At 40.8% G+C, this 18,937-nt stretch overlaps 1 protein-coding gene across 3 annotated transcripts in view; it reads right to left on the minus strand.

Annotated features, from left to right (window-relative positions):
* LOC122554955 (kinesin-like protein KIF2A) overlaps nucleotides 1–18,937 on the minus strand; it is a 144,695-nt gene that overhangs the window by 94,210 nt on the left and 31,548 nt on the right. For all 3 annotated transcript variants that reach the window (XM_087988701.1, XM_087988695.1, XM_087988703.1), the window contains exons 2-4: nucleotides 17,589–17,683; nucleotides 6,801–6,920; nucleotides 1,935–1,986 (exon numbers count right to left, since the gene is read on the minus strand). In XM_087988701.1, coding sequence (XP_087844827.1) covers nucleotides 1,935–1,986; nucleotides 6,801–6,920; nucleotides 17,589–17,683 — 267 coding nt within the window. The remainder of the gene's footprint in view (nucleotides 1–1,934; nucleotides 1,987–6,800; nucleotides 6,921–17,588; nucleotides 17,684–18,937) is intronic.

The following is an 18,937-nucleotide window of genomic DNA, read 5'->3' on the forward strand; positions in this document are numbered from 1 at the left end:
TGTATGAAACGGACTGGTAAGCTAAAGGAGATACTTGTTAGGAAGGAAGATGTGTTGGGCATTTTGAAAAACTTGAGGATAGACAAGTCCCCCGGGCCTGACGGGATATATCCTAGGATTATGTGGGAAGCAAGAGAGGAAATTGCAGAGCCGTTGGCAATGACCTTTTCGTCTTCACTGTCAACGGGGGTGGTACCAGGGGACTGGAGAGTGGCGAATATTGTGCCCCTGTTCAAAAAAAGGAATAGGGATAACCCCGGGAATTACAGGCCAGTTAGTCTTACTTCGGTGGTAGGCAATGTAATGGAAAGGGTACTGAGGGATAGGATTTATGAGTATCTGGAAAGACACTGCTTGATTAGGGACAGCCAGCACGGATTTGTGAGGGGTAGGTCTTGCCTTACAAGTCTTATTGAATTCTTTGAGGAGGTGACCAAGCAGGTGGATGAGGGTAGAGCAGTGGATGTAGTGTACATGGATTTTAGTAAGGCATTTGATAAGGTTCCCCATGGTAGGCTTATGCGAAAAGTCAGGAGGCATGGGATAGTGGGAAATTTGGCCAGTTGGATAGAGAACTGGCTAACCGGTCGAAGTCAAAGAGTGGTGGTAGATGGTAAATATTCAGCCTGGAGCCCAGTTACAAGTGGAGTTCCGCAGGGATCAGTTCTGGGTCCTCTGCTGTTTGTAATTTTTATTAATGACTTGGATGAGGGAGTCGAAGGGTGGGTCAGTAAATTTGCAGATGATACGAAGATTGGTGGAGTTGTGGATAGTGAGGAGGGCTGTTGTCGGCTGCAAAGGGACTTAGATATGATGCAGAGCTGGGCTGAGGAGTGGCAGATGGAGTTCAACCCTGCCAAGTGTGAGGTTGTCCATTTTGGAAGGACAAATAAGAATGCGGATTACAGGGTTAACAGTAGGGTTCTTAGTAAGGTGGAGGAGCAGAGGCATCTTGGGGTCTATGTTCATAGCTCTTTGAAAGTTGTCACTCAGGTGGATAGAGCTTGTAAGAAGGCCTATGGTGTATTAGTGTTCATTAGCAGAGGGATTGAATTCAAGAGTTGTGAGGTGATGTTGCAGCTGTACAGGACCTTGGTAAGGCCACATTTGGAGTACTGTGTGCAGTTCTGGTCGCCTCACTTTAGGAAAGATGTGGAAGCTTTGGAGAGGGTGCAGAGGAGATTTACCAGGATGTTGCCTGGAATGAAGAATAGGTCGTAAGAGGATAGGTTGAGAGTGCTAGGCCTTTTCTCATTGGAACAGCGAAGATGAGGGGTGACTTGATAGAGGTTTATAAGATGATCAGGGGAATAGATAGAGTAGACAGTCAGAGACTTTTTCCCTGGGTACAACAGAGTGTTACAAGGGGACATAAATTTAAGGTGAAGGGTGAAAGGTATGGGGGGGGGGGCGGAATATCAGGGATAGGTTCTTTACCCAGAGAGTGCTGGGGGCATGGAATGCGCTGCCTGTGGGAGTGGCAGAGTCAGAATCATTGGTGACCTTTAAGCGGCAATTGGATAGATACATGGATAGGTACATGGATAGGTGCTTAAGCTAGGACAAATGTTCGACACAACATCGTGGGCCAAAGGGTCTGTTCTGTGCTGTATTGTGCTATGTTCTATAACTACATCAGGCTAAACATTGCTCCAGTGTTGATATCGCCAATGACAAATGAAATCAAGCTCTCTTTATGCTAAAGATGAAAAGTGTAATATGTTAATATTTCTAGTTTTCATCTAGTTTGACCTTAATTTTTGAGCTCACTTGAGGGATTTAATTCCTAAACCAAAGAGTTAAAATATGATGTAAAAGTACACAAAGCAGCAAGCTAACAAACAAGAGTGTAACAGTTGTTTAAAATTCACATAATACGAAATATAAATTGTCAAAGCAATGAAAAATGCATCACTTTCCCACTTTAAAATTACCTCTGTTATCTTTGGCAGGAGTTTCATTCTTAGCAGCCACTGTTCGGCGATTCTTTAAAAGAAAACAAAGGTAGTGTCATAATTTTATAAATTAAAACCAAAGGAATGCCGTGAGACCACCAAATTCCCCATTTCCAACAAGCCATGGTTGTGGTGGAAATTCATCCAATAATAAAAAAAGTAATAGCTTTTATAAAAGTAAAAAAAAGTGTTACGTAAAAGATATAGGTAATGAAGAAGACAGAAAAATGGTCGGACAGGGTACTTGCAATTAAAAAAAAGTTGGAAGCCTACATTATTGTGCTTCGAGGAGTGGTTAAAAACTTTGTGCACTCTCTATTTATCATCCTCAACTCACCAGAGGATAGAGATCAAGGTTGAGTATTCTGTGAAAAGGTTAAACAAGGAGAAAAGAATTGACATTTTTGGAGCATAGGATGTGGACAGCAAACGATCGAGAGAGAAATGAGAGCACGACAGAGAAACAAGAGCGTGAGAAAGAGAACAAACTAGTAAGAGATTACAACAAAAGATAGTACCACATGCTGGAGAAATGATGCAGGAGGGGAGGAGAGTGGGGAAGAGATGAAATTTGTATGAGGTGCCAGCTTAAACCTCAACTGACCCAGACTTGCAAAGTCATTTGCTAGCTATTTAGTTTAAAGAGACTAGGCAGGGGTTGGAAACTTGCGAGGGAGTCCATACAAGAGAACTCTGGTGTCCTGTTTGCAAAGAACACACACACACACACAGTCAATCTGTAGAATCTTTAAAATTCTCTATCCCAGATTGTAGTGGATGCCAGGACAGAGACAGATTTTTAATTAGTAAGGTTTGAAGAGTAATAAGGACAGGCAGAAAAGTGGAGTGGAGATCAAGATGAGGTAAGCCATGATTGTATTGAATGGCAGAGCAAGCTTGAGGGGCTGATTTGCCTACTCCTGCACATAGTTATGATGTTTTTACATTTTATTAAATGTACCTTCCAGAACATGCAACTGCGTCACACAAGGTGCCTGACTAATAGTTATAAATTGGTTATCATTCTAATGTTTTGCACACAGGTTTATTTAGCCAATGCTGTTCAATTGTGGAATCACATCCCACTTGCCAATCAATCAACAGTCTCCTTTCATACAGTATAAATATTATTCCACTTCAGCAATTTTCCTGATGAATGCAAATCTCTGAAAAAATTGATTTTTGTTCAGCAATGTGGAACAACATTCAAGATGCAAAATTAAAGGTACTCGGGATACATATAGCATTCTCAATAAGGTGAACTGATTGCACAAAAGGAATAAGCAGGTATAATGTAAGCTGTTGTAATAAATGATATTATACTTTTTATCATTGCTTGTCTTAAATTAAATGTTAAGTGATATAATACTGATAATCAGTACATTATTGCAAGAGAATCTTAGATCTGAAGAATAAGATGTAGAGTCTGTTTGGGTAGCAATAAGAAATAGCAAGGGGAAGCAGATTTAAAACAATTATTCCCTCCCCACCCCCAATTAACAATCATGCTGCAAAAGAATCTTGAGAAAACAGTAACACAAAATTCCATGATATTACCGTTTAGTTTGGGAATGATATCATTCAATCCAAAATTATAGCATCTTGAATCTAAATAAAAGAAAGCTACAAAGGTATGAGGGGCAAGTTGAAGGTAGTGGACTGGGTAATCACATTAAAAGATGATAGTAGACAGACAAGGCTAGTATTTACAACAACCAACATGCATTCCTTTAAGATTTGCAAAAACTCAAACTGAGATAGGAGAGTCAAATGTAGCTGGCAAAGAAAGGTAAAAGATAGTATTAAATCAAAAGGAGAAGATTTACAAAGTTGTAAGGAAAGTGTAGTAAGCCCTAATGATTGCTAGACTCTTAAAATGTTTCCAAAGAATAAGCATAAAACTTATTAAGGGATAATAGAATGAGATTTTAAACTGGGGAAAACACAAAAAAGTGTAGAAGTATCGACAGGTGCATAAAAAGTTGGAAGAAAAGCAAAAATAAGCATGGGTTCATTACAGTCAGAGATATTTAAACTGGGGAAATTACCCGTAAGCTAAAAAAATTACTTTAGGTCTACTTTCATTAAGAAAGACATTTTCCCAAAACAATCAAATTCAAGAGACAAGTGAGGAGGAGGATCTGAAAGAAATTAGTAAAAAAAAAGTACTAGACAAATTAAAAGGATGTAAAGCTTACACATCATCAGCATCCAATGACTCCTGAGTGTTGAAAAAGGTGGATGCAGTCTTTCATAATTCTGTAGACTCTGGAATTGCACTTGCAAACGTGACCATACAATTTAAGAAACGAGGGAGAAAATGGGGAACTAACCACTAAGTAGCTTGACATCAGTAATAGGAAAAGTATTATAAACCAGTAGAAAAAGATGTGACGACTCCATACTTTGGACAGGTCGACACAAATTTGTTAAAAGGAAAAATCACATTTGACAAACCTGTCAGATTTTTTTTTGAGGATGTTATTTGAAGAGTAGAGAAAGCAAAACCGATAGTTATGGGTAAATGGTGTTGAGGTTGGTGATATATCATAACCTATAATGGTTTGAGGTGTCAAATAGCCTATTCTTGCTCTTACGCTTCTACGTTCAATATCTTTGAAGTGAAAACGAGAGAGAGAGAGAGAGAAAGAGAGAGAGAGAGAGAGAGAGAGAGAGAGAGAGAGAGAGAAAAGAGAGAAAAGAGAGAGAGAGAGAGAGAGAGAGAGAGAGAGAGAGAGAGAGAGAGAGAGAGAGAGAGAGAGAGAGAGAGAGAGATGGATGGTGGGGGTGGCACATGGGCCTGGAGGGGGACAGTGTATAGTCTGGAATGTTTAAAAGGTGAGAAGTAACTGCGGGAGAAATATAAATTGTTGTTGAATTCAGATGAAAACTCTGCTACTACTGCTAGACAGTACTGGTTTGGGTGGGAAATGGGGAATGGGGAACAAAAAGAAGAAATTATTAACACGGTTGGTTAAGATCATGCAGTTGAAATTTTGTATTGTCAAAAAGCTCCTTGCCATAGTGTCACATATATTAAGTAGCAGTAGCAACATGAATTCAAAATTTGTGGAGACAGACTGCAAGATAGCTGGGAATATCTGCTTTCAATCGTGTCCTCTAGAAGTTAGCATTATATGAACAATTTGAATGTTATTACTGTATACTGGGCCTAATTGCAAATAACAAAATTTGATAATATAGTAAATAGTAAGACTAATAACAATATTCATGGACAGAAGTAATTTGATACCAGAATGAGGGTGAGTAAATTAAGATGGTGCAATTTTAAAAAATGGGGCAGCAACAGAGTAACAGAAATTGTTAAGGTGACAGATCAAGAGAATAAAGTCTATTAAAAGCACACAGAATCTTCTGCTTTATAAATGGAAGGACAGAATACAAAAGAATGGAGGTTATGCTAAATACTACTGCTACAGCCCGCACCAACCCAACTTCCACTCCCGGCACCTTCCCCTGCAACCGCAAGAAATGCAAAACTTGCACCCACACCGCCCCCCTCACTTCCTTCCAAGGCCCCAAGAGATCCTTCCATATCGGTCACAAATTCACGTGCACCTCCACACACATAATTTACTGCATCCGCTGCACCCAATGTGGCCTCCTCTACATTGGGGAGACAGGCCGCCTACTTGCGGAACGTTTCAGAGAACATCTCTGGGATACCCGCACCAACCAACCCAACCGCCCCGTGGCTGAACACTTTAACTCCCCCTCCCACTCCGCCAAGGACATGCAGGTCCTTGGCCTCCTCCATTGCCAGACCATGGCAACACGAGGCCTGGAGGAAGAGCGCCTCATCTTCCGCCCAGGAACCCTCCAACCACAAGGGATGAATGCAGATTTCTCCAGCTTCCTGATTTCCCCTCCCCCCATCTTATCTCAGTCCCAACCCTCGGACTCAGCACCGCCTTCTTGACCTGCAATCTTCTTCCCGACCTCTCCGATCCCACCCCCTTTCCTGCCTATCACACTCACCTTAACCTCCTTCCACCTATCGCATTCCCAACGCCCCTCCCCCAAGTCCCTCCTCCCTACCTTTTATCTTAGCCTGCTTGGCACACCTTCCTCATTCCTGAAGAAGGGCTTATGCCCAAAACGTTGATTCTCCTGCTCCTTGGATGCTGCCCTGACCTGCTGCGCTTTTCCAGCAACACATTTTTCAAAAGAGAATTGGGTAAATACCTGCAGGGAAAATCATGAAGGACTGCAGGGCAAGATAGAGAGAGTGAGCCTAACTGGATAGTTCTTTTAAGAGTTGGCAGATTCAGAACTTACTTAACAGTCTGTTCCTGTGCTGTACCTATCATTCTGGTAGGGAAACAACTTTGTCACTTACATGAACTCTGGAGAACTGCCAACAGCTGTGTTAAACAAAAAATCCATTTGTAGGGTCTTCACTGGAGCTAGCATGGTACCTGTCTTATGACAAAATCATTCCTAGCAGGAAGTCCATGAATAACTTCCCTAAGGATCTAGAAAGCGCTAGGACAGATCTGGCTCAAAGTGATCATGCAATTTGATAAGAGACACAAAATTTCTCAATTTTGAATAAATTCAATGTGCAAGAGCATTTCAATACAAAGTTATGATACCACACTTCGAGAGCAAAGAGGAGAGACATACTGACTGAAATTACAACAAAAAATTATTGCTGCCAATGACGTTCTTTTCTCTCCAAACTGTAACTAAATTATCTTTTCTTTAAAGAAGATGTCAAAAAGAAAATCACACTTCTTTCCACCAACAACCTCTCTTTACTCCAGAGGAATTTGGAGAGTGAAGAATAACACCTAGAATAAATAATTAAAGGAAATAACAGACCTTTACTATCTTGTTAGTTTTGATGGAAGGTGTTGGAGGAGGAGGTGTTTCAGGACTTGGCTCAATTTCTTCATCAGGTGCAAGGTCTGGGTTAAGTGCAAAAACACTTTCAAGGTCAATCTATTAATTGGGGGAAAGAGAGAGATAATAGATTGAATAAGTGTAAGTTATTCAGTCATTTTTTAAACATTTAATTAATTATACAACGTCCCTCCAAATGGCTCTAGTGAAACCAGTACAGTCATAGAGGTATACAACATAGAAACAAGCCTCTCAGCCTAACACACCCAATTCGATCAGGTTTCCTAAACTGAACTAGTCCCAATTGCCTGCATTTGGCCACTTTCCTGTTAAACATTTCTGAAGCATGTATCTGTCCAAATGCCTTTTAAACATTGTAATTGTACCCACCTCCAATCACATCCACTGGCAGTTTGTTCCAAGTATACACCACCCTCATAAAAAGAATTGTCCCTCAGGTGCCTTTAAATCTTTCCCCTCTCACCATAAACCTATGCCCTCTACTTTCCTACTCTCCCGCCCTGGGGAAAAGACCTTTTCTTTTACTTATCTTTTACTTATGACCCCTTGTGATTTTATAAACCTCTAAGATCATCCTCAAGTTCCTAAGCTCAAGTAATAAAGGCCCAGCCTATCCTTATAACTCAAACCCTCTAGTCTGACTAGCATTCTTGTAGATTTTTTCTTGCACCCTTTCCAGTTTAATAAGATCCTTCCTACAGTAAGCAGGGCAACTAGAATTGTATGCTGTAATCCACATGTGGCCTTACCAATGTCTTGTACACCTGTAGCATAACATCCCAACTCTGATATGCAATGCTCTGACTAATGATGGCAAGCATGAAAAATGCCTTCTTCACTACCCTGTTTCCTGTGATACCACTTTCAGTAAACTATGTACCTTCACTCCTAGGTCTCTGTTCGAAAAACACACCGCAGGGCCCTACCATTAACTGCGTTGCAATACCTTGCATTTAATCAGAATTAAATTCCATCTACCTTTCCTCGGCCCACTGGTCCAGTTATCTAGTTCCTGTTGTATTATTAGATAATTTTCTTCACTGTCCCCTATACGACCATATCTGGTGTCAATCGCAAACTTACTAACCATGGCTGCGATATTATCATCCAAATCATTTCAGTAAGTGACAAACAGCGGACCCAGCACCAATACTTGTGGCATACCACTGGTCACAATCCTCCAGTCTGAAAAGCACCCCTTTACCAGCACCCTCGGTCTCCTACTGTCAATCCAATTTTGTATCCAATTGGATAATCTCCCTGGATCCCATGTGTCATCCAGCAGCCAAAAGAAACTAGCAGTCTGATTATGCCTGTTCTAAAATGGATCTAAAATGTTGATTCTGCTATCTCTCCACAAAATATTGCCAAATCTGCTGAGTTTTTCCAACAATTTCTGATCTTGTTTGATTTCCAGGATCTACAGTTCTTTGGTTTTTGTCTGATTATGTCAAATAGGATAATTTTATGTTAAATTCTTTCTTTGCACTGAGTTGGCTAATCAGTTGTGATGGGAGTATGATGAGGGAATCAAGGAAATTGACCAATTTGTTGTCTAGGAAACGCAACCAGAATGTGTCTGGGTCTGGGCATTACTGGTTGGCCTTGACTGTGATTCTCACTAACAGCTGAACAGTTCACTGACACTCAACAGGCTTACATCAGGGACTGGCACATGAATAAAAAAATAAAACAGTCTGGTGTTCATGGAATTGTACTTATTAAACCACAGAATAGCCTCATGGAGCAGCTAATAACTGCAATAAGAGAGGGGAGAAAGTTATAAAGCAAAAACAAGGAAATTTTTAAAAATATTCAACAAAATTGTGTTTACCTTATTCTTCAAACAATAGAAATTTTGTTAAAACAGATTTCAGTTTCTGCAGCTAAAATATAACTGGACTCAAACTTGATATAAATATTTCATTGTAGTTATGTTAACATACAAAGGAAATATAGACAAAAATCAAAATATCCTGGGAACCATAAAAACAAATCTGTTATTTTCTATGCCATTTCAAAGAGAACATGATTGGGGACAGTCAACAGTCACAATGGGATAACATGATCCCCTATGACAATGCATTTGCTTGCCTATGACTTCATTTTGTCTTTTCCCACAAATGTTAGAGTCAGCAAACAATATATTAGAATTAACTACAAAAGGTATTTAAACTCAACCTGCAGGATGCTGGCTAGATCATAATGTGGTACAGTTGTCTCATAGTTACATTAATGTTCTTTTCTGGCATTAATGAAGAAGCATACCATATCTTACAATTTCTACTTGTGCTTTCATTTCTTGATACAATTCAGATACAGAGCCTTTAACTCTTTGCCCTATCCCTACCTTACCTCTATTTGCTGATACTCTCTTTGTGAATTTGTTCTGTCCTCTCTTATCACACAGGAATACCATACACATATTGCTAGTCTGCACTATTGACTGGTCTTTCCTCAAAAGTTTTCCAAATTTTCCCTTGTGAAACCTTCCTTTCATCCACTGTAACCCTCTTGGTACCACTGTTACTATTAAACCGCTTTCTACAGTCTAAGTTTTAAAGTAGCGGTCTGGTTACATACAGTTCTGGTCACTGCAACTTGAAACAGGATGCGACACACCTCAAGGAGGTAAAGTCCACAATGGTTCCAAACATGAGAGATTTTGGCTACACATGTGGAGAAGCCAGAACCATTCTCCTGGGAGCAAAGGTTGGTTCCGATGAGATGTGGTAGGAAGTATACAATATTATTATAGGTTTGGATAATATTATAAGTCTGGGCAAATGAAGGCTACTTCTATTAACGGATGATAATAATAGGACTGGGGACATAGATTTTAGGTTTTAGGCAAAGGGAGTAAGAGCATTTTTTAAAAATAAATACAGCAAACGGTTCACAATCTGGAACTCAATGCCCATGAGGATAATGGACGTGGAGACAATTAATGATTTCAAAATGAACGCAAGCAATTTACAATTTCAAGCAGCAGCAACAGAGCTAAGGAGTGGACAACAGTAGATTGGAGGCACAGCTGAGGTGATGTCATGACTTAAAAAGTGACATAGGCTTGACTGCTCAGAACCAGGTTTGCAGAGTGAATGAGTAGTATCTGGAGAAGGGAAATCCACTCAGGGCTAGGTCCACTCATGGGCGAAGGAGAGAATTTGCACATGAAGCTAGAAGAAGTGGGCGAGGTCCTTAGCAATTACTTTGTACCAGTATTCACAAAGGTAAAAGACATGATGGATGGTGAGTCTAGGGAACAGTATGTTGATATTCTGAGGCATGTCAATCCAAAAAAAGGGCGATTGCATTAGCTGTTTTAAAAAGCATTAAGATAGACAAGTCTCCAGGACCTGATGGAATCTATCGCAGTATGCTGAGAGGCAGGCGAGAAAATTGCTGTGGCCTTATATGAGCTGTTTGTATCCTCTTTAATCACAGGAGAAGTCCCAGTGGACTGGAGAAAAGCCAACGTTATTCCTTTGATATGAAGAGCAACAGGGATAATCCAGGAAATTACAAACCGGTGAGCTTTACCTCAGTGGTCAGGAAACTATTGGAGAAGATTCTTAGGAATAGGATTTACTCACACTTGAGAAAATATGGATTTATGAGCAATAGCAGCAAAAGTTTGTGCATGGTTGGTTGTGACTCTCAAACTTGATTTGAGTTTTTTGACGAAGTGACAGACAGGATTCATAAAGGCAGGGCAGTAGATGGTGTCAATGTGGACTACAGTAAGGCCTTTGACAAGATCCCACATGGCAGGCTGATACAAAAAGGTGAAGTCTGCAGTAAGCTAGTAAGATGGATACAGAATTGGCTTAGTCTTAGAGTGTAGCAATGGAAGTGTGTTTTTCTACTTGGAGATCTGTGACCAGTGGTGTTCGGCAGAGATCAGTACCTAGAACTATGAATGATTTGGAGGAGAACATAAGTGGCCTGATTACTACGTTGCAGATGATACAAAGTTTGGGGAAGCTGTTGGCAGTGAGAAAGACTCAGAGGATAGAGCAGGGTATAGATAGGCTGGAGATCTGGGTAGAGAAATGGCAGATGTAATTTAATCTGAACAAGTGCGACATAATGCATTTTGGAAGATCTAATGTGAGAGGGAAGTATACAGTAAATGGCAGAGCTGTTAGAGGCATCAATATGTAGAGGGATCTCAGCTTATAGGTCCACAGTTCCCAGGAAGTGGCAATACAAATGGATATGGTGGTCAAGGTGGCATGTAGCATGCTTGCTTTCATCAGTACGGTATAGGAGTATAAAAATTGGCAAGTCATGTTGAAGCTGCAGAGAACTTTCATTAGGTCATATCAGGAATATTATCTACAGTTCTGTTCACCACACCACAAAACAGATGTGGAGCTTTGAAGAGGGTACAGCAACAGGTTATCAATATATTGCCTAATTTGGAAGGTATTAGCTATGAGGACAGATTGGAGAAATTTGGTTTGTTTACACTTGAACGAAGGACGAGGGGCAACCGGTTAGAAATTTACAAAATCACGAGCCACGGCTCCCTGGACCTAGAATACCTTACAGTGAAACACCATCCCTACTATCTACCACATGAGTTCACTGCTGCCATCCTGACAGCAGATGTGAACAATGCTCAGAATTAAATTTACATCGCCACAAACACTCCGGAGATGAAATTCCCCAACGTCTTATTCATCATGGCCAGCAACTTCCAGCAGGCCAACCTCAAAGGGGTGCTGCCAAAATACCACCAACATTTCTCTGTCCCACTAGAGGACCAAACATCCTGGACCACTGTCACACAACCAAAGACGCCTACTGCTCCATTCTCTGTCCACAGTTCAGAAAATGAGATCATAATGCTACATTCCTCCTCCCAGCTTACCTGCAAAAGCTTAAACAGGAGAATCCTTCACAGAATGTAGTACAATGCTGGTCTGAGGCAACGGAAGAACTTCTCTGGGACTGCTTGGAATCGGTGGACTGGCCGACATTTAAGAACTCAGTGGACAACCAAGACAAGTAATGCACCAAAGTCAAGGACTTCAATGGCATGTAGTCCTCCACACATTTTGTTAAAGTCATCAGTCTAGATGTTCCCCAAATCAGAAACCTGAGATCAACTGGGAAATCCACTGCCTAAGTCAGACAGCCCAAACCTATACAGAAAATCCAGGGATGACCTCCACAAAAAAGGCAGTACCGGGCCAAGTTAGGCCCAAACCAACCACACGGACACCTGCCACTTGTGGCAAGGCCTACATAAGATAACCAAATACAGAATGAAACAGAGCAAGATAACAGACAAAAACATTTCCTCCCTCTTGGGCTCAATAATTTCTACGCTCAGTTCGAGCAGATTACCAGCAGTGTAGTGTCACTTGTCCCGACAGCCCCAGACGCACCTGTGCCCACTGTAACCACTGTTGACATCAGATCGATCTTCCTGGGAATCAACCCAAGAAAGATGATGGTCCCAGATGGACACTTAGATCCTGTACTGGCCAGCTGGCAGAGGTATTCACTGACATCTTCAACTTCTCCCTCGTCCAAGCTCAAGTCCCAGTTAACAAGGTGAAAAGTATCCATTGTATGAATCCAGTTAACAAGGTTAAGAACACTCATTGTGTAACAGTAAAAGGCTGGATCTCTGCTACTGATACTCGTTGATTGTAATGATCATCCAATTAATATGTATTTTCCCTGGAGCATCGGAGGCTAAGGGGTGACCTTATAGAGGTTTATAAAATCATGAGGGGCATGGATAGGATAAATAGGCAAAGTCTTTTCCCTGGAGTGGGAGTCCAGAACTAGAGGGTATAGATTTAGGGTGAAAAGGGAAAGGTATAAAAGAGACTTAAAGGGGCAAATCTTTCACGCAGAGGGTGGTACATGTATGGAATGAGCTGCCAGGGTAAGTGGTGGAGGCTAGTACATTTACAACATTTAAAAGGCATCTGGATGGGTATAGGATTAGGAAGGGTTTGGAGGGATATAGGCCGAGTGCTGGCAGGTGGGACTAAATTGGGTTGGAATAACTAGTCGGCATGGACAGTTTGGACCAAAAGGTCTGTTTCCATGCTGTACATCTATATGACTCTATCTGGATGCTCTTCCCTGTAAAATGACCAAATAGCACACAGAAATTGCTGTTCCAGAGAAGACCGTGAACTCATGTCTCTGTGCACATGGGCGATCGTTCTCTCTCCCTCCAGGGACCGGAATAAAAATGAAGGAGATAAAACTACACTGTGTCTCTGAGTGTTTTGCTTCAACTGAGGGGTGGGTGGGGGAAGCAGGACGACACTGAAACATCTGGATAATAAGGACACCTCCATCAGACCCCTACTCAAAGGCTCTGCCTTCAACACCATAATCCCCTCCATTCTAATTCTCAAAACTCGTAGACCTAGGTCACAGCTCAGTCCTCTGCAAATGGATCGTCAGCTTCCTGACCCATAGACCGTAATCAGTGAAGACAGACAATTGAACCACCTCCATGTTAACCCTCAAGAATGGAGAGCGCCCCCCCACCCCCATCCCCATCCCCAAAAGGATGCATTCTCAGCCTCCTATTGTACTCCCTGTACACCTGTGTAGCCAAATTCCAAACGAATGCCATCTACAAAGCTTTCTGACAACACCACCATGGTAGGACCAATATCAAACAACAATGAGTCAGAGTACAGAAAAGAAATAGAGGGTTTGTTATCATGTTTGCAAAAATAACTCTAAGACCATAAGACATAGAAGTAAGGCCATTCCACCCATCGAATCCACTCCACCATTCAATCATGGCTGATGGGCATTTTAACACCACTTACCCACACTCTCCCTATATCCCTTAATTCCTTGCGAGATTAAGGATTTATCAATCTCTGCCTTGAAGACATTTAATGTCCCGGCCTCCACTGCGCTCCGTTGCAATGAATTCCACAGGCCCACAACTCTGTGGCTGAAGAAATGTATTCTCATTTCCATTCTAAATTAACCCCCTCTATTTCTAAGGCTGTGCCCACGGGTCTTAGTATCCCCACCTAATGGAAACAAATTCCCAGCGTCCACCCTTTCTAAGCCATGCATTATCTTGTAAGATACTATTAGATCTCCGCTCAACCTTCTAAAAACTCTCATGAATACAATCCCAAGATCCTCATCCTTCATTGTATGTTAGGCCGACAATTCTAGGGATCATCCATGTGAATCTCCACTGAACACAGTCCAGTGCCAGTATGTCCTTCCTGAGGTGTAGGGCCCAAAACTGGACACAGTATTCAAAATGGGACCTAACCAAAGTTTTATAAAGTCTCAGTAGCACATCGCTGCTTTTACATTCCAACCCTCTTGAGATAAATGACAACATTACATTTGCTTTCTTAACCATGGACTCAACCTGCAATTCAACCTTTACAGAAGGTTGACAACCTCTTTCTCAGTGTTGGCCATTGACTTTAGGAAGAAAGGAAGATGATCCACCCCCATCTACATCAAAGTAGCTGAGGTGGAGAGTAGAGACCATCACGATCCGAAGAGTGATGATAACCAACAACCTATCCTGGACTTCCCACGTAGATATGATCATCAAGAATGCACAATGCCTCTTCTTCCTCAGTCATCTTAGAAAATTCAGCATGTTCACAAAGAACCTCACCAACTTTTACAGATGCACCATAGAAACCATTCTATCCACGTGCATAACGGCCTGGTATGACAACTGGTCGGCCTGGGAGCTTCAAAAATTACAGAAGGCTGTGTGCACAGCCCAAACCATCACGGCAGTCAACTTCCCATCCATGAACACCATTTATACTTCTCATTGATGTCGGCAGCCTTTCCACGGCAAAGACCCCTCCCACTCGGGTAATCTCTCCTACAACTTTTTCTGTTGGACAGAAAATATAGAACTTTGAACAGACACAGCAACAGGTTCAAGAACAGCTTCATCCCTGACATTAGTAAACTGATGAATATACTCTCTAGCTGTAAATAATGTTGACCTTGCTTTGTGCACCTCCTGTGCGGTGTAATCTGTATTCCTCACTGTGTTTCAGCACCCTTTGATCCGTATGTCCTTGTTTCCTATGATTTGCCTGTACTGAAGCAAAACAAAGCTTTTCACTGTTCCTAGACACATGTAACCACAGTAAATGAAGTCAAATTACAATAAGCATGGATAGAATGGATAGTCGGAGTATTTCTCCCAAGGTAGAACTGTCAATTAATAGGGGACATAGGTTTAAGGTGAAAGAGGTATGTTTTAAAAGGAGATTAACAGTGAAGTTTTTTTTTCAGAAAGCACAGAGGGTGACAAGTGTCTGGAACGTGCTACCAGATGAGGTGGTGGAGACGGATACAATAGCAACATTTAGGAGGCATGTTGATAGATACATGAATAGACAAGGAATAAAGGGATATGGGCCACATAGAGGCAAACCATTCTTAGTTTAGAATGGCATCATTATGTTAGTGCAGTGTTGGTGAGCCAAAGGGTCTGTTCCTGTGTTGGACTGTTTTTTGAAATTAGATGAGCATTAGAGACAAATAATCGCAGAAGGCTTCAGGGATAGGTACAGGAATGGACCAACGCGAGATTGTTCAAGTAGTTGACACAGATGCATTGGGCTAAATGGCCACCTTGTGAGCCATTAGGGCTCTGAGAATCTTGTTACTTATGCTCTGTGCACTGCCATTCTTGTGTGCATGCATGTGTGTGGGGGGGGGGGGGGGGGGGGGGGGAGGGGGGTCATAACCAGTTTAGTGTTCTAGAAATGGGTGTTATATGCTTTGAATATTTACTGATATGTCAGAGACAATTTACAAGTCAACCGGGTACTTTGAACCAGTGGAAGCATCTGGAGAAAGATGAATGCAGCAAGGTGCTGGCTAGCAGAAGAACCATAACAATCATCTCAACAAAGTATCTGGGAACAAACACGACTGAACTGTCTTTCCACTTTTGCTCCTCTGTCCATAACCTATTCCAACTTGTCTTGTGTATATAGTGGAATTCATAAGCAGATTACAGTTTTAATTGTAATGTTAAATGTCGATGGTTTATAACTCTATCTCCAGCTACAGTCTAATTACATGTAATAAATAATCAATCAGTCATTCTTGTTCACGGCAGAAACATGGTCCATGGTTTCTATTAACCTAGGTCTGAAGGTCAGATAAATTGGGAAATTTTTGTGTGTTCTTTATAAAATCTTTAGCTTTTGGCAATGACTCTTGGAATAGTGGGCTCAATTTTCACCTCACTACCCTATTCAATCGTAACAAACTAGAACTAGTAAGATGAATGGGCCTGATTTCATCGGATATCAGAAAGTAAGCAGACTTAGGCCTGGTTAGTACTTTGGTCCATCAACACTGTGCTAACTTATGACGCCTTTCTAAACTAAGAATGGTTTGCCTCTATGCGGCCCATATCCCTTTATTTCTTGTGTATCTGTCAACAAGCCTCCGAAACATTGCTACTGTATCCATCTCCACCACCTCATCTGGCAGCACGTTCCAGGCACTTGCCACCCTCTGTGTTTAAACAAAAGATTTAACTGTTAATCTTCTTTAAAACATACCCCTTCACTTCTAAAAAGTGAGATCTATACAATAGGTATAAGCTTATCAATTTAATATTTTGTAATCATTGCAAGATAATATAGTCTCTACTAAAATGTGGGTGATAAAGCATATGGAACAACTTTTTTAGTTTAAAGGAAATACAGAGAAGAAAATTTCTAAAATTAAAATACCAACTGACAATCAGATTTACTAGCTAGGCTGTGTATACATGAAAGTCTTGCGTGAAACCCCAATGGAATGGCAATAGGACATAATGACAGCAATAAATATCTTACTGAAAAATCTTTTCAATGAAATTGTTTATTCGTTCATATCGAAGTCACCTGCTAAATGAGGAAATTTACCTCTTTTCCTGTTGTATCTCCATTTTCAATCCATTCTACAGTAGCACTTTCATTAAATTTTGTTAAATCGCAAGTTAAATTTTATACAATAGGTATAAACATACCAATTTAATATTTTGTAATCATTGTAGGATAACAGTCTCTACTAAAATCCGATTTCATCAGATCTCCGAAAGTAAGCAGAGTTAGGCCTAGTAAGTACTTGGATTTACCAAGTGCAGCAGAAAGTTAGTACACTTGTGTCACAGTAGTAGTGTCCCTACCTCTGAGCCAGGAGACCTGGGTTCAAGTCCAACCTGCTTCAGAGGTGCGTAATAACATCTCTAAACAAGTTGGCTAGAAAATATCTGAATGGGTTACTGCTATTTTGAATGAAAAATAAAATATCTTTACTGATTTTAAAGTTACACAATGAAATTACATATTTAATATGATAAACATGTACAGTTCAACTACATACAGTTTCCAAAATTTAGACTTGTAAAAACATGTTATACTACAGCAAAATGCTCAAGTTAAACATTCCAGTGACATTCAGTGGTCAAATCACACAACTGCAGGCAGATTCAAACTATTTTTTTTACAATAGAGAATTGAAGCAGCACTAAGACTTTGTGATATCCAAAAGACAGAAAAGTATTAAGTTCAAAAGATCCTACAATACCAACTGACAATCAGATTTACTATACGTGAAAGTCTTGCGCGAAATCCCAATGAAATGGCAATAGGACATAATGACTTCAATAAATATCTTACTTAAAAATTATTTTCAATGAAATTGTTTATTCGATCATATCGAAGTCACCTGCTAAATGAGGAAATTTACCTCTTTTCCTTTTGTATCTCCATTTTCAATCCATTCTACAGTAGCACTTTCATTATCCTCATTTAATGATGTCACCATAGCCTGATGTATCCGTCCTGGAAAATAGAAAATTGAAAAGCAGTCAAAAAACATTGCATCTGGAATTTCGTACATAGCCAATAACAGGTTAAGAAAATAATGAAAAGGTCATTAAAAGTACATTAGCTGTTGAACTAACTGCTCTGATTAGATTACTTACAGTGTGGAAACAGGCCCTTCGGCCCAACAAGTCCACACCACCCCGCCGAAGCGCAACCCACCCATACCCCTACATCTACCCCTTACCTAACACTATGGGCAATTTAGCATGACCAATTCACCTGACCTGCACATCTTTGGACTGTGGGAGGAAACCGGAGCACCCGGAGGAAACCCATTCTGTTACAGAATGAATTCCAGATTTTGTCAAATCTAAAGTGAGATTTTATATAATAGGTATAAGGATACCAAGGTAATATTTTGTAATCACTGTAGGATAATGCAGTCTATACTAAAAATGTGGGTGGATAAAGCATATGGAGCAACTTTAGTTTAAAGCAAGTACAGAGAGGAAGAAAATTTCTAAAATTAAAATGGGTAGATGCAAATCATTAATATCAAATTATTTTGCAAACCTTTGTCAGGAATGTCCTACAGGAGGGGTGTTTCACAACATACCGCTTTTTGAAACTTTTATTAGATTTCTGACTTCAAGTGTTTTGAAAATATGTGTGTATGTTTTTGCAAGGTTTGTGAAGGTTTGTAGCTCAGGTTGAGGTTTAGGGTGTAGGTTTGATATCCAGACGTTTGTGTGTGTTAAATTTTCATTCAAAGAAGAACAGTCTATTAATTCTATGCTAGTGGTTGGCATTAACAGGGTATTCAATTCTGTCCTTGCTGTGGTTCTGTTCGCCGAGCTGAAAGTTTTTGTTGCAAACGTTTCGTCCCCTGTCTAGGTGACATCCTCAGTGGTTGGGAGCCTCCTGTGAAGCGCTTCTGTGGTGTTTCCTCCGGCATTTATAGTGGCCTGTCCCTGCCGCTTCCGGTTGTCAGTTTCAGCTGTCCGCTGTAGTGGCCGGTACATTGGGTCCAGGTCTATGTGTTTGTTGATGGAGTTTGTGGATGAGTGCCATGCAAGGACTGCACAAAACATTATATAGGACAAACAGGAAGACAGCTAACGATCCGCATCCACGAACATCAACTAGCCACGAAACGACACGACCAGCTATCCCTAGTAGCCACACACGCAGACGACAAGCAACATGAATTTGACTGGGACAACACTACCATTATAGGGCAAGCCAAACAAAGAACAGCCAGGGAATTCC

This window comes from Chiloscyllium plagiosum, unplaced genomic scaffold (genome assembly GCF_037043375.1).
Source record: "Chiloscyllium plagiosum isolate Xiang-an unplaced genomic scaffold, Cpla_swu_hap1 HiC_scaffold_1, whole genome shotgun sequence".
Taxonomy (NCBI): Eukaryota; Metazoa; Chordata; class Chondrichthyes; order Orectolobiformes; family Hemiscylliidae; genus Chiloscyllium; species Chiloscyllium plagiosum.